Raw genomic sequence first — 14,787 nt, 5'->3', positions numbered from 1 at the left:
CTTCACTCTCTCTCTCGCTCTTTCATTCTGTATTTTCATCTCTCTCTCCCTCCCTCTCTCTCTTTTTTCTCTTCTTTTATTCTAACAATCCCTCTTTCTCTCACTCTCTCTCTTTCTCTCTCTCACACACACACACACACACACACACATTTGCCTCTATCTTGCTTTTGGATCAGTGTTTGCATGCGTTCTTGCCTTGGTGACAACATATATTAACATATATGGTGACTTGTGAAGACTTGTAGAGTTTACAGAATCCATATGAAAGTATATGTGGCTGATTTTACTGTAAAGTTTACAGAATCCATATGACAGTATATGTGGCTGCTTTTACTGCAGGTTCTGACTTTTCTTCAACTTCCTATCCTTGTCTTGTCTCTCTTTCCTCTTTGTTATCTTTTCTTTATCTTATCTCTCTCCCCCCCTCTCTTTCTCCCCTCCCCCCTCCCTCTTCTCTTTTTTTCTCTCTCTCTCCCCCCCTCTCTCTCTCCCTCCCCCCTCTCTCTCTATTTCTCCCCCCCTCTCTCTCTCTCAGGTATGCCTCGATCCCGTTCCACCTGGTCCCCCTGTCCGTCCCATGGCAGTGTAACCTGGGCGCGGCGCTCCTCATGGCTCCGCAGCTCTACTGGTTCTCCCTGATCTGCAGGGGGGCTCTGCGCCTGTTCAGGAGGGGGTCCTCGCGCCCCTCCGCCCGTCCCGCCTCGCTCTCCCCGAAAAAAGAGCGTCCAGACTGGGACGCCCCGACGCCAGCGCAGCCATCCAACGGGTACAACGCTCGCATGACCGAGCACGAGACAGCCTCGGCCAATCACTGAGGCCAGCGGAGAGGGTGACCAGGACAGGAACCCAGGACGGGAGGGAGGAGGAGGAGAGGAAGGAGGGACACAAGAGAAAAGAGAAAGAGACAGAATGACTGCATGAAGGGAAAGAGTGGACGAGAGTGGACTTTCAGGAAGGGGCCTGGGTGACGCTTAGGTGGAGATGCGTGGCAGTGTGGCGCTGCACAGTGCTCAAGCGAGCTGCTGGTTTCATCTGTGAAAACTCTCTAGGTCTCTGGCTTAAAGCACTAATCAGGGAAGAGAGTTTTCCCAGGGAAACAAGTCTGTCGCAGTCACACATTTAAAGTGCGGGAAGACGGAGGTGAAAAAAACCCAATGGATTCAAATATGTGTGTGTGTATATACAGTATACTCCATGACTTATTTAACATGTATGTACATTATAGCGTATGCCGCTGTCCAGGCCCGGGTTTCTGCAGCAAGACATGACTAACCTAAGCTAAGCTATGGCCTCTGTACACGCACACACACACACACACACACACACACACACAGCCGTATTTCCAGTAAGGAGGAGGGTGAACTGTGGATAAGGTGAGCTGGGCTGAAGCTGTTGGAATGTAGGTGCTCGGGTCCCCATGGGACCTGACTGTGACATCCGTATTTACTGTATCTATGACAAACGGGCACTGCGGAGATGCTGGCAGGTGGTGAAGGGGGTGGGGGGCCTGACTAAGCAGCACTTTGGATTTGAGAGTTAAGCTGGGGTGGGGGGGGGTTGATGGAGCTTTGGTGTCGACCACTTAAACAAAAACAAGTAAACAAAAACAAGTAAACGTTCTGTACTCGACATCCACACATATATTGGCATAGATTGCACGGAGTGGATTCTTTACCCAGGGCTAAGGGTCAGCCTGAAAGCTCCTTGGAGTTGGTTGGCAGATGGCAGAGCTACCTATAGATCTAGAGGCATAGGCGATCCTACCCCAGGGTCTGGCATGCCATGGTTCCTAGGGTCTGGCATGCCAGGGTTCCTACCCCATGGTTCCTACCCCAGGGTCTGGCATGGCAGGGTTCCTACCCCATGGTTCCTACCCCATGGTGCCATGCCATGGTGTCCCATGCAGCCACATTCCACGGGCATCAGACTGCTTTCAGAGGAGACAATAGTGAAAACACCAAAGGGGGGGCTTTGTGGTAGTCTATAGTGTATATTGGAGACTCAATACAACAGGACCAATAAACAGTATCTATCCAATGTAACAAAGTCCTGTCCGTATTCAGAACAGTACGCGCAGGATTTAGGAATGTATTATTTTGTATATGCTAGTGCATTGTTTCTAGATGGCCTGTTCAACTTAGTCAAATGCAGCTGGAAACAAAGAAAAACAAAAAAAACAAAAAACATACTAATGCTACGCAAGTATTTCCGTCTCCTACTTAAACGATAGTTGCAGTCATTTGAAATCATCAGTGCCCCTGTCTTGGAGGCGAGGGGGGGTTTTCTTGCAGATGGCGTATTGCGCTGCCTTAGCCTTGAGAACATTTTATACTTTCTACTTTCCTCATCTACTCGTTTTAGTTCAGGACGAGCATATTTCCTCGCAATAAAAAATGTGACTGGTGTACATAGCAGCTGTATGATATGGTAACTTAGTTATTTGCACATTGTTCATTTTAGTATTTATGGTTAATTTATGTGATAACGTTTTAGACATCTTATGTTTCGTTAGCGTTTTCTGGGTTTTTATTTATTTTTGTTGAATAGGTTTTGCTTCTAGTAGTATTTTCCATTCTTTCATCAGTTTAGGCTTGTTGTGTAGCCACACGTGTCAAGTTGAGCGAACGGCCTAACATTGTTTCTGGTGTAGCCTGACAGTCCCTGATAATAGTGTCTCTGCTGGCTCTTGAGGAGGGGGGGGGGCAGATCTGGGTACCTTAACCCAGATGAAGTGCTAAACCCCCTAAGAGAAGAGCCCTTGGACTTTGTTCAGTTAGAAGATTGAAGCCCCCGGGCTCTTCTATTATCAGGTTTACAGCATCTGCTGGGTTATCTTCCCAGGGCTTGCCACTACACCACCTACTTGGAATCATGGCCTGGAGTCATTTAGCGTAACAGAAAGGGATCAATTCTCCAGATTTTTTAATTCTTCAGTTGGTTTTGTTTACCCACAAGCCTCAGCAGTTCTACCCTTCTTCAATTCTCATTGGTTGTTGAGAATAGCAAGTGTATCCTTAAGAAAAAAGTCAAAGCCCTGTTCCTGTTCTGTCTTTGTAACATGCTTGTTGTTGACAGTTATCCTGAATGGAGATCCTAAATGAAACCACTATTCTAGAAGGCCTTGGCCTACTCAGATCTCATTGGTGCAAATATAACTAGAAATAACCATTTCTCACACTGCACTGTGTACTTCTATCCTCATAAGCTTGTTATGTGTTCAATGAGTTATTATGATTATTTATTTGTTCATTTGTGATTTTGAATGTGCATATGTACACACATGTTAGAAAAGACAAAATGTTACCCCTTCAGTTCAACTATATATGACAGCTTTGTTGTTATTCAAACATGATGGAAAATATACTCTTATATCCTGTGCTTGGCTCCGACACTGTTTTATGCATAACAACAACACAAGCCCTCCCTTTTTACCACAGCAGCAGTGAAGGACTGTCCGGTCCACTATAAAAACAAATACGCCTTGAAGTATCCCTTAGTGCCCTGGGAGACATTCAGCTTTTCAGAGGAGAATTAGAGTGTAAACACAGACAACCAGTTGCATAAATAAAAGGACAACAATAAAACAGTTGATTAGATTTGAAATGGGTCAATTATGCTCCTAATGCTACTGCACACAGCAGAAACAGCTTTAGACTAATCAAACGGACTGAACAGAGCATCGTCCAGCCTCTTCAGATATCAGAAACAACACTCAGCCCCCTGGAAAAAACATCAACATTTATTACGGTCATAGAAAACGGACACACAAACATATCCACCTATTATAAAAGCCAGCATCAACTGTTGCATTATTAATGCCATTGTATGGGATAAAATTCAGGTTTGGCAACTTCTTAAAAATCCGTGGCTGCACTTCATTCTTGCACATACACACACTTTCATACACGCACGCACACACACGCTGGTACTGGGCCTGGTCTAATGTGGCCCTGGCCTCTGTGTGAGCCGCTGCCGTGGGCCATCATCAGCGTCTCCGAGGCGACGGCCGAGGACTGTGCCGGGGTGTGGTCAGTGGTCAGTATCGCCTCTGGCGAGGGCTGAAGACTGTGCTGGGGTCTTTGTCCCTCTCGCGCTCCCGTTGGCTGTTGGGAGACAGGGGCTCCTTCGGGGGCGGTGCCGAACGGGACTTGTCGCTCTTGAAGAGGTCGCGTCCGCTCCTGAGGAGCTGTTCGTCGATCCTGCGGTGCCGTTTGATGTCTGAGAGGACCTTGTCCATCCGAGCCTCGCGGCGAACTGTAGACCGTGCTGAGGACCCTGGAGAAAGAAAAATCAGGAAGAGGGACATTACACTCTCACTCACGGCTGTCTTGCCATGTGCCTGTGTAAAAAGCCTGGCTGAGCTGAGGGCTGCACCTGGGGTCCTGCGGCGGTTGATGAAGGCGTTCTTGGGTGTCTGTTCCTCGTCAAAGTCAAACTCAGTGGGCTCCACATCCCTGCAGAGGAAGGGAGGCCAAAGCAGCACAATGTAGTTCATTACCATAAAACAACAGCAGCACAATGTAGTTCATTACCATAAAACAACAGCAGCACAATGTAGTTCATTACCGTAAAACAACAGCAGCACAATGTCGTTTTTTTACTGTAAAACAACAGCAGCCGTGGCCTACTGGTTAGCGCTTCGGACTTGTAACCGGAGGGTTGTAACCCGGACCAGTAGGCACGGCTGAAGTGCCCTTGAGCAAGGCACCTAACCCCTCACTGCTCCCCAAGCGCCGGTGTTGTTGCAGGCAGCTCACTGCGCCGGGATTAGTGTGCTTCACCTCACTGTGTATTCACTGTGTGCTGAGTGTGTTTCACTAATTCACGAATTGGGATAAATGCAGAGACCAAATTTCGCTCATGGGATCAAAAGAGTATATATACTTATACTTAGCAGCACAATGTAGTTTTTTTTACTGTAAAACAACAGCAGCACAATGTAGTTTTTTACCATAAAACAACAGCAGCACAATGTAGTTCTTTACCATAAAACAACAGCAGCACAATGTAGTTCTTTACCATAAAACAACAGCTTCACACTTATTTTAACGCTACACTGACTAATAGCGTCTTACCAATGCGTGCCCAGAACGCCTGGTATTGCCCTATGTACCGGTAATGTTGTTATTGCAGAAGCCAGGTATTGCCCTATGTAATGTTGTTGCGGGTAGGAACAAGACCCTCTTGGTCAGTTTTTGACTAATTGACTAAATGTGTACCCAGTATGTTGAAAAATAGCCAAAAGGGGAATTCCTACATGGAAGGTAATGTAACTCTTAAGAAGGTAGCGTATCAAGCAGAATGAGGGGGCTCATGGTTGTACCCTCAGAGTGAGTGGTTTCAATGCCCCCCCCCCCCCAAACACACAGCTCACAGCACACAGTTAGGTACACACTGCTCTAGTGTTTACAAAGATATGCACCTGTTGCATATGCACAAAGATATGCACCTGTACTGGTTCTGTAGTCGCCATACAAACACACACCTGTATTGGTTCTCTAGTGTCCCTACACAGAGGTATACAACTGTTCTCGTTCCCTATTGCTCCTGCAGACACACACACTCATCACATCTCTAGCATTCCTAGACACATCTGTTCTGATTCACCAGCGTTCATACACACACCTGTTCTGGTTGTCATCCTCCTGGGGCTCCAGGGACTCCTCCCCGTCCCTCTCAGGGGAGGGCGTGCGGGGTGGCGTTGGGGGCCGGCGAGGAAGCGCTACCCAGTTGAGCTCCAGCACGTCCCCCTTGGCCAACAGCTCGTAGAGGCGTTTGATCTCCTGAGGCGGCGGCATCCAGGATTTGGGGTCTTCCATCTCCTCGTCGCTGTAAGGGATCTCCCAGTCGCCGTCACCGTTCTGCTCCTTGCCCTCTCTCACCTCCATCTCTGTCTCACCTTTGACCCCTTCCTTCTGCTCATCTTCCACCATGGCGTCTTTATCTTCCACAAGAGAACCAGACAAACACACTGTTTTCAAGACATTGAGAAGCAATAATGATAGATAAGGCACCTGTCAAGAATCTTGCAGCTATCCTGCACATTGCACTAACCTGAGATGGAATCTGAAGTAAGTCATATGCATATTTGAAGTAACAGTTTACTATGATAAATTAAATGATATAACTTACAGTAATCTATAATACAACGTGAACGAGCAATACCTTCATCTTCTTTCTGTGTCTCTTCCATTGTTTCGTTCGCCTCGTCCATCTTGTCATTTTGTGTCGCTTTGTCCCCCTCGCCCTGGTTCAACTTATCCGTTTTATCAGCCTCCCGTACCCCCATTGATTCCAGCCCCTCCGTAAGGGAGGTTTCTGTGTCCTCGGCTACTGCCTGCGTCATTCTGCTACGTGGAGTGAGAATTCAGTTCAATTCAGTCTTTTCTTGTAACGATGAAGAATAAACCATGCAGAAAATTACAGTAAGAAATCTTTCATTGCCATTAGTTATTTGTTGTTTAGCATTAGCATATTAGCTGTTTGAACACTGTGATAAAGTCGTGTAGTTAATACACTTACTTTTAGATGAACTCTTCCCAAATCAACCTGAAGTCGACTTTGTTTATAACGTCCCCTCTCTCAGCTCCTTCAGGTAGATGCAACATAATAAACAGCTATGATTCATGACATGGCTACTGTCCACATATTCTGCAGTAGCGCACCTCCATTTTGGTTTGCCTTGCATCTGAGCGCTGATTGGCTGTGCTGCGGCGCTGTAGTCGACGGCGCTTGCCTAGAAGCGTAGCTTACGTAACATCAGGATAATCTTTTACCCTTCCTATGCAAATGTAGTTATAGTATGTGAAATTGTTTTATAATGAAACATATCACTTAGAAGTTGCTGAAATTGTGTTGGTGTAGATGGTTTATCAGTAAGCATTAAACCAGAGAGCTCTGACTAAACATACTTTTTTTTGTATGAATATGGCGTCACGTGTCCTATTTTGAAGTGAACGCTGATTGGTGGTACGTCAGCTACGCGGCACCATTTGAAAATAATTGGCGCAGTGGCAGAAGCTTTTTCTTTGCTTTGTCACATTACGATGCCTAGATCTAGCTAACTTGTTTTGTCGTTTAGGTTTTGGAATTTAAAGGAGCAACACAATCGGTATATTCCTTAAACGACTTTGTTTCCCACGACAAGTTAAACAGTAAGTCTTTTTGCAAAAGCAAGGCCCAGTGTTATTCGTTCGACAGAAAACTTCCTGTACTAGCCGATGGTAGCTAACGTTAGCGGTAGAACTAGCCAGTCTGCGCAGGAGGAGATTTGCCTCTTTAATTTCTCCAAACAAGCTTTGAATGTTAGCTTAGCAAGTTAGCTTACTTTTGAAGTCGGTAACGTAAATGGGTTTAGAATTATCAGCCACATGCCTATACATTCTGACCTATATAGTTTTGCACAAGATAAAAAAAAATAGTATTTTAGTTCATATCGTTTACCTTGCAAGCACACGCTAGCAGGTTTGTTGATGTTATCAACGCCAGCCTTGTTATCATATCTAACTTAGCACTAACGTTAACGTTAGCTGCTACATGGCGTTATTTTTTGTGAGGGGAGGATGTTATAAACAACATTAGTCCGATAGTTCTTGTGAGCAAGTTTTGGCAATCAAATGTTTGAATTATTTCTCCGTGTTAAGGAAATGGCCCACCGTGTTGCGACGGGTGAATCCGCCGCTGGGCCGAAACGGACCTCACGGGTGCGTGTGGCGGTTCGGCTGCGACCTTACATGGACAAGCAGGACGAGAAGGGCGAGGGCCCTTGTGTGCGGGCTTTAGATTCCCGCAGACTAGAGATCATCAACTGGAGGAATGCCACCGAGACGCTGCAGTATGAGTAAGTGGCTTGCCCTCTTTAACCTTCTATTTGCCAATGTGAAAAGAGTGATGCAACCTACTATTTCAACCGTCTGTGTGTGATTGTGTGTGTGTGTGTTTGTGGGGTTTTGTTCAACAGCAGGTCCTGGTCTCTGTGTGGGAGGCCTGTAGCTGGTGCTGATAACATTTCTCTCCTGCAACAATCATAGTGGTTCTTACCATGCCATGCGGGACTTTACCAGGGACAACACACTGTTTACTACTTGCAAATACTGACCATGTAGACTATTACAGTTCCCCTGTGGGGTGGGGGTGGTTTGTCATCAAGTGTTTGTGAGCTCAAGTCTCCGAGTTATACACGATTGAGAAAGGCCAGTTACCTTAACTAACAGTGTTTGCTGTTTTGCGGTTGTGTTTGAAATGCCTGAAGGCCGCTTTGAATCAGCCCTGATTGCCCTGTTCCATCAGGTTTGACGTGTTCCACGGCGAGCAGACCACTCAGAAGGAGGTGTTTGTGGAGTCGGTGAAGCCCGTCCTACCACACATCCTCAGCGGACAGAATGCCAGTGTGTTTGCTTACGGACCCACAGGAGCAGGTACTGTACCACTGCAGCCCAATGCTCCTGTGCTGTTTCCTCTCCTCCACCCCTCTTCATCCCTCTTCTCCTGTGCTGTTTCCTCTCCTTCATCCCTCTTCATCCCTCTACCCCATCTCTCTGAACACCCACCACAAACATGATCGCAGAGAATTGATTTAGAACGGTCTGTGTCTTCAGATTGTTTTTTTTTTTTTTTTTTCACCTCTGCAATATGTCAGCATCTTAGCAGATCCTGGTCTCTGAGTGGTAGGCCTGGATTTGGTAGCTGGTGCTGATGGCCTTTCTCTCCTGCAACAATCCTGCTGGCTGTTCCTGTGCCATCTGGGACTTGACCAGGGAGCGCACACTCATGCTCGCTTCACATCCCCCTCATCTCCTCTTATCCCCCTCTCATCTCCTCTCCCCCCTCTCACCTCACACCTCTCAACTCTTCTGTTTCTCACTATCTGTTTGCGTGCGCTCTTCAAGTGCCCCCTTTACGTTCGTCCTAATGCCTGTTAGTTGTTCGTGGATTGGCCTATATTTGGCGTTGGAAATTGGAACCTCTTTAGACGTGAAGTCGATTTTACAATCAATTCAATGAACAATTATGTCTCAAGAATCGAACAGGATTTTTTCACAAAAGTGACAGCCCTAGTTTTGTTGTGTTGCAGTGTTTCCCATACATTGACTTATTTGTGGCGGCCCACCACAATATCAACATTGACCACCACACAATGCTTTTCCTGGTTGTACTAAATTGTGCTTAAATCTGGTTAGAATCATAACCGCGCTGCACTAATTTGTTAAACTGTTGCATTCGAGTTAATTCTGCAAACCTACCACCACAAATAGAATTCTGTGGGTTGTGTTGTTGTGTTGTGTTCTCCAGTCTGCTCCTCCTTTTCCTCTGTGTTCTATCTGCCTTCCATCAACCTGTCTGGTGTTCCTATCCCTCTCCCTCTCTCTCTCCCTCTCACATTCATTCATTCATTCATTCATTCGCTCTGTAACTGTCCTCTGGCTGGTCCCATGCAGGTAAGACCCACACCATGCTGGGCAGTCAGGATCAGCCAGGTGTCATCCCCAGGGCAGTGCGCGAGGTCTTCCACCTGGTCAGGGCCCAAGAGGCCAAGCAGGACGGCTGGGAGTACGCCATCACCATGTCCTATCTGGAGATTTACAATGAAAAGGTGTGTGTGTGTGTGTGTGTGTGTGTGGAAGTACACCACCAGTGTGGAGCGGAGAAAAGGGAGAAGTATGCTTGCATGCACAGTTGCACACATCTGTACCTATTTTATTTTTTTGTACCTGTACCTTTTTTTGCCTTTCAATTGACTACCTGACAGCATGTTGGCAGATCCTGGCCTCTGATCTGTGATCTGTGACTAGGTATTTTGAACAGCATCATACGTATTGCTTGGCCGGAGTCTTTTTCTAGCCTGCAGCCCTGTGGTGTGCTCATGGTTTGCGGACTTGTTGTCTGTGTGTGGTGTGCTCTCTCAGGTTCTGGACCTGCTGAGTCCGGGCACTCAGGACCTGCCCATTAGGGAGGATAAGGACCACAACATCCTGATTCCTGGCCTCACCAACACACCCCTCACGTCCTTCTCCGACTTCGACACACACTTCATCCCCGCCAGCCTGAACCGCACCACGGCCTCCACCAAACTCAACCAGCGCTCCAGCCGCAGCCATGCCATCCTGCTCATCAAGGTCTCTCACACACACACACACACAGCCATGCTATCCTCCTCAAGGACACACACACACACCATCCTCCTCATCAAGGTCACACACACACAGCCATGCCATCTTCCTCATGAAGGGCATACACATGCGCGCACGCCAGGGATGGATATTAAATATTTTTTCTACCTGCCACTGTGGCTGGTGGATTCCAAAATCTACCAGCCACTCAACTTTTTTACCAGCCACTAGAGAAACGGCATGAAAATGTGATATTATGATTATAGTAGGCTACCCAAAATGATCACGGTAATCAGCATTATTGCAATCCGACTCAAATGTGCTGAATTTTGCCCTAAACCTACCAGCTGTCCTCCAAGCACAGTAGCAACAAAACTAAAGGTCAATAGAACCACATTCATATTCTATAGTGTCTTGTCATAAAAGTGGTGTGGCTCCTTTTAAGACTCCGTTTCTGTGAGTTCTGGAGCATCCTATAATCCAACCCTCCAACTTGATCTAACTATTGTACATCATCTGATTTAAATATTTACAGGTATCAAGGCTATATTTAACATTTAGCATTTATTTTCTATTTGGCCCGTTATGAAATCATGCACTGAACAATTTAAGCACAGCTCAGCTTTTAAAGGGACACCAGGCAACGTTTTCTTGTTAATTAATCATCTTCGTAAGTCTGTATATGGTTAAATGACTCATTACAGGGCGAATGAAGGCTCTCTCGCCCCCCCCTACTGCCTGTAGGAAGAATATCCCATTTGCAAGTTCGGTGCATCCTACCCGCCGACTGAAGCAGGATCAGTTTACAGCACAGAGGCAGGCTAACGAAACGCTAGAGATTGTTGCAAACGTGTGTATAATGGCAGAGCCGGCGAAGAAGCAGCGAAAACCCTTGACAGAAGACGCAAAGAAAAGGAAAAGAGCTTGAGACCGAGCGAGGGGGAGTTTCGTAGAGAAAAAGCATCAGGCTTGCCTGGTGTCCCTTTAAGAAACGTAATATGCATGCTTAGCATTTTGTGAAACTACATTGAAAAAAACTCTGGTTGTACAGTTATCTAGGCGATATTCACATTTATTTTGTATTTGGCCTTATCGTGTATAACAAAAGCCCAAAGTTGGAGACTGTGTAGACATTTGCTTCAATTTCAAAACCGGATTACTCTGGAACGGCTATAACTTGTAGGAATGCTTTACACCTTTGTGTTCGGCAAGTTCTGCTGTTTATTCTGATTTTAACCGTCAATAAGTATGGAAATTAGACCGGATCTGACCATTTGTGGCATGTTAGTAGCTCTACCCACCATAGTGGCTGGTAAGTTGACCAAATTCACCCGCCAGCGCACAAAACTACCCGCATTTGGCGGCGGGCGGGTGGTTAATTTCCATCCCTCCATCCCTGGCGCACACACACACACACACACACACACACACACACACACACACACAGCCATGCTATCCTCCTCATCAAGGTCACACACAGCCATGCTATCCTCCTCATCAAGGTCACACACACACACATAGTCTCACTGACTTACACTTCATCCTGGCCAGTCTGAACCACATACACACTCTCTCTCTCTCATGTTGTATGTGTTTTGCCGTTTGTCTCTCCCCAGTGCTTTATATAGATAACAGTTATGTTCTGCTTATTCACTACATGGTGCTTTATATAGAGAACAGTTATGTTCTGCTTATTCACTACATGGTGCTTTTATATAGAGAAGTTATTTTCTGCTTATTCACTACATGGTGCTTTATATAGAGAACAGTTATGTTCTGCTTATTCACTACATGGTGCTTTATATAGAGAACAGTTATTTTATGCTTATTCACCATGCAGTGCACTATGTAGTGGCTACTTTTCTGTCTCTCTGGCCCTTTCCAAAGCTCTCCCTCTACACACACACACACACACTCTGCCATTTAGTATTAGTGTGCCTGCAGTCCGCTAAGCTGCACTGTGCTGCTGAGGTGTCATAGCGTAGCATGCTAGCTGTCAGTGGAGGGATTTCACTGAGCCCAGTGCTGCCAGACAGACAGACACGCAGAGCTTAAGAGCAAATGCGGCCGAGTGAAAGGCCTCCAATTAACGCTGGCTCTCCTGCCTGCTTTGGAAATGGACGGCTGAGTTGGGGGTGTGAGACGCCTGCGCTGTGACTAAAGGTCCTGGGTCTCTGCAGCAAGTGCCGTCTTCCTGCATGGCTGAGTCAGTGGCCCTGGATATGGCATTTACAAATCGCCTTCTACATTGGCTTAGCAGATGCTTTTGTTCCAAAATGTCTGTGTAAGGTTCCTGGGGTGGGGGGGGGGGGGGGGGGGGTAGTACTGTGGATACCCACAAATGTTTGGCTTCCATGAAACCATACTCACAATATTGTCTTCACAGCAGTCAGATCTGAAATAAGTCACAGTTCCCCTCCCCCTTAGCCCAGGTGGTCTGTCCCAACATTTGTCTGTGGGCCTCCCCTATCTATATTAGTATAATAGTATGACCAGTTTTATTTATTTACCTTCCCCCCCTCCCCCAGGTGGTGCGTACCCGCCGCGGGCCTCCGCACCGGCAGCAGACAGGTAAGCTGTACCTGGTGGACCTGGCGGGCTCCGAGGACAACCGGCGCACCGGCAACCAGGGCATCCGTCTGAAGGAGAGCGGCGCCATCAACCTGTCGCTGTTCACCCTCAGCAAGGTGGTGGACGCGCTGAACGGGCCGGTGGGCACGCGGGTGCCCTACCGCGACAGCAAGCTCACGCGGCTGCTGCAGGACTCGCTGGGCGGCTCCGCCCACTCCGTCATGGTCACCAACGTGGCGCCCGAGTACAGGTTCTACTTCGACACCTTCACCGCCCTCAACTTTGCCGCCAAGTCCAAGCAGATCGTCAACCGGCCGTTCGTCCGTGAGACGCTCCTGCAGCCTACCATAGGTGAGGTGTGCGTGTGTGTGTGTGTGTGTCATCTCTCCATTTAGTTCTGAGCTAGTCTGCCCAGGGGGTCAGGATTCGGTGGGTTAGCTTCAGCCAATTAGCATGGCATTTGGCTGCCGACATTCTGTTAAACTTGGCATTCCGTGGTGGCCACATCCGGCGCTGGTTTTGTTAGATGACCGACCGCTCGTGCACGAGTTTGGTGTTAATCATGCTCTAAAACATCCTCCATTGCAAAGTTTTTAATAGATATTTAATTGTCACCTGCAGATCATGCTCTAAAACATCCTCCATTGCAAATTTTTTAATAGATATTTAAAGGAAAATTCCGGTATTTAGTCAGAAAAGTCAAGACTGGACCAATCGTCAAAATTTCGGTGTCCACCACTCTAGTTCATCCCAAACAAACCAGAAAAGGGACTCAAAGTGCTAAATATCGGAATTTTCCTTTGTCACCTGCAGATCATGCTCTAAAACATCCTCCATTGCAAAGTTTTTAATAGATATTTAAGCTTAATTGTCAGATCATGCCCTAAAACATCCTTCATTGTAAAGTTTTTAATAGATATTTAATTGTCGACCAGAACCATTTTAAGAATGTATGTAGCCATACATCTGTAACGTAAACTTGATATTGGTAATTGTAGTTAGGTTAAATTTTAGCCTTTGGCATGCCATGCAATAGGACTGCATTACCTAGTGGAAAAGAAAACAAACTTTTTTTTGCCAGATCATGGAGAGATTTCAGATGTGCAATAACTATAAAAGGCGTCTTCATAAGTTAGGGTGGTGTTGGTGGGTGATATTGAAATGTTAAAACCGAATTGTCCACTGAAATCAGAACTTAAACATTCTCTGAATTCTTAATGGTGGGTAATGCTAACAATTGGTAAATAAAAGAAAAAAGTAAATGTCATTACTAATATTTGCATTATGCGTGGGTTGGCAAGGTAACAGAGTATGACGATACATTTTAGCAGATGTGTAGCAATGACCTAAATTCTATTATTAGCCTGCTCACTGTCGTGCTATGAAGACTATTTTAAAACGCCAGTTTGAACCTGTAGTCCATGACCATAAAGCGTCGGGATGGGTCTCCTCATGATTTAAGACTAGATAAATGTCTGACTAGTAGTTTGCTTTCCTGCAACATCGACATGGATTAGGCTATGCATTTGATTTAAATGCTAATGCTGCCATTCGAGTCAGTAGCCAAATATCCAACAACCCCGTCTGTCCCCTTTACTTTAAATAGATAGAGATAGTGTCAACGGAATAGGAAAGTTTCTGATGGTGACCGCAGTTGCAGACTCTAGAAATGCCTGGATGCTTGAACCACAATGCACCTGCCCTTCTATCGGTACTTTTAATTTGCGTTGGCTTCATTTTGTCAGCCTGTAAGTGTAGGTTTGACAAGCTGCAAATTCACACTAGGTGCAGTAACAATTCCAGCTATTCCCAAGTTTCATATGTCTACTTCAATCATAGTCATTTCCATTGGATAGCCTACATATTGCACACATAATAGCCCAATACAGCCTGTCTAAAGCATTTAGGGATCATTATTTGTATAGCCTAAAGTGAATCCTTACTCAATATTGACTTGCATGGTTTGTAATCACATGATGAACATCACATTATAGGACTTTGAGACACGGGGCAAACTTCTACACCACCATCCCAAAATGTCATCCCAACCAATTAAATACATTTGCGTGAGGGTAGGGGAACAACTTTCCCGAACAACTTTTCCTCT

At 46.2% G+C, this 14,787-nt stretch overlaps 3 protein-coding genes and 1 long non-coding RNA gene across 8 annotated transcripts in view; 2 read left to right on the top strand and 2 right to left on the bottom strand.

The window, feature by feature from the left end:
* tlcd3bb (TLC domain containing 3Bb) overlaps positions 1–3,376 on the top strand; it is a 17,682-nt gene extending 14,306 nt beyond the window's left edge. For both annotated transcript variants that reach the window (XM_042087224.1, XM_042087225.1), the window contains exon 7: positions 536–3,376. In XM_042087224.1, the coding sequence (XP_041943158.1) occupies positions 536–815 (280 nt within the window). In that variant the 3' untranslated portion in view covers positions 816–3,376. The remainder of the gene's footprint in view (positions 1–535) is intronic.
* Positions 1–14,787, bottom strand: part of LOC121705902 — a 19,420-nt gene that overhangs the window by 3,512 nt on the left and 1,121 nt on the right. Inside the window, exon 1 of one of the 2 annotated variants that reach the window (XR_006030913.1) lies at positions 1,305–1,384. The exons of the other annotated variant lie outside the window; for it this stretch is intronic. This is a non-coding gene — a long non-coding RNA (uncharacterized LOC121705902). Of the gene's footprint in view, positions 1–1,304; positions 1,385–14,787 lie in introns of those variants that run through there. 2 annotated transcript variants of the gene reach the window in all.
* On the bottom strand, positions 3,718–6,861 carry pagr1 (PAXIP1 associated glutamate-rich protein 1). 2 transcript variants are annotated; one of them, XM_042087227.1, is made up of 5 exons: positions 6,523–6,861; positions 6,166–6,347; positions 5,626–5,944; positions 4,375–4,454; positions 3,718–4,275 (listed from the first exon to the last, which is right to left on the bottom strand). In XM_042087227.1, the coding sequence occupies exons 2-5, from the start codon at positions 6,344–6,346 to the stop codon at positions 4,037–4,039; spliced, it is 819 nt and encodes a 272-aa protein (XP_041943161.1). In that variant the 5' UTR covers position 6,347; positions 6,523–6,861; the 3' UTR covers positions 3,718–4,036. The 2 variants fall into 2 exon arrangements, with proteins under 2 accessions (XP_041943161.1, XP_041943160.1); XM_042087226.1 differs by having other exon boundaries at positions 6,166–6,350; positions 6,523–6,859.
* kif22 (kinesin family member 22) overlaps positions 6,980–14,787 on the top strand; it is a 19,281-nt gene continuing 11,473 nt past the window's right edge. For both annotated transcript variants that reach the window (XR_006030912.1, XM_042087221.1), the window contains exons 1-6: positions 6,980–7,154; positions 7,644–7,840; positions 8,290–8,417; positions 9,438–9,592; positions 9,906–10,115; positions 12,638–13,031. Coding sequence is in view for 1 of the 2 variants with exons in the window: in XM_042087221.1 (XP_041943155.1) it covers positions 7,647–7,840; positions 8,290–8,417; positions 9,438–9,592; positions 9,906–10,115; positions 12,638–13,031 (1,081 nt within the window). In the remaining variant the exon portion in view is untranslated. The remainder of the gene's footprint in view (positions 7,155–7,643; positions 7,841–8,289; positions 8,418–9,437; positions 9,593–9,905; positions 10,116–12,637; positions 13,032–14,787) is intronic.

This window comes from Alosa sapidissima, chromosome 3 (assembly GCF_018492685.1).
Source record: "Alosa sapidissima isolate fAloSap1 chromosome 3, fAloSap1.pri, whole genome shotgun sequence".
Taxonomy (NCBI): Eukaryota; Metazoa; Chordata; class Actinopteri; order Clupeiformes; family Clupeidae; genus Alosa; species Alosa sapidissima.
This window is presented reverse-complemented; position numbering and strand designations above follow the sequence as displayed.

What these genes read in the sequence shown, in the direction of transcription:
- pagr1 (XM_042087227.1), bottom strand. Translation starts at nt 6,346, where the DNA reads ATGACGCAGGCAGTAGCCGAGGACACAGAAACCTCCCTTACGGAGGGG. An exon ending in GACACAGAAAGAAGATGAAG is followed by an intron (nt 5,945 to 6,165) that starts GTATTGCTCGTT and finishes CTCTTGTGGAAG; the next exon opens with ATAAAGACGCCATGGTGGAA. An exon ending in CAACCGCCGCAGGACCCCAG is followed by an intron (nt 4,276 to 4,374) that starts GTGCAGCCCTCA and finishes TTCTTTCTCCAG; the next exon opens with GGTCCTCAGCACGGTCTACA.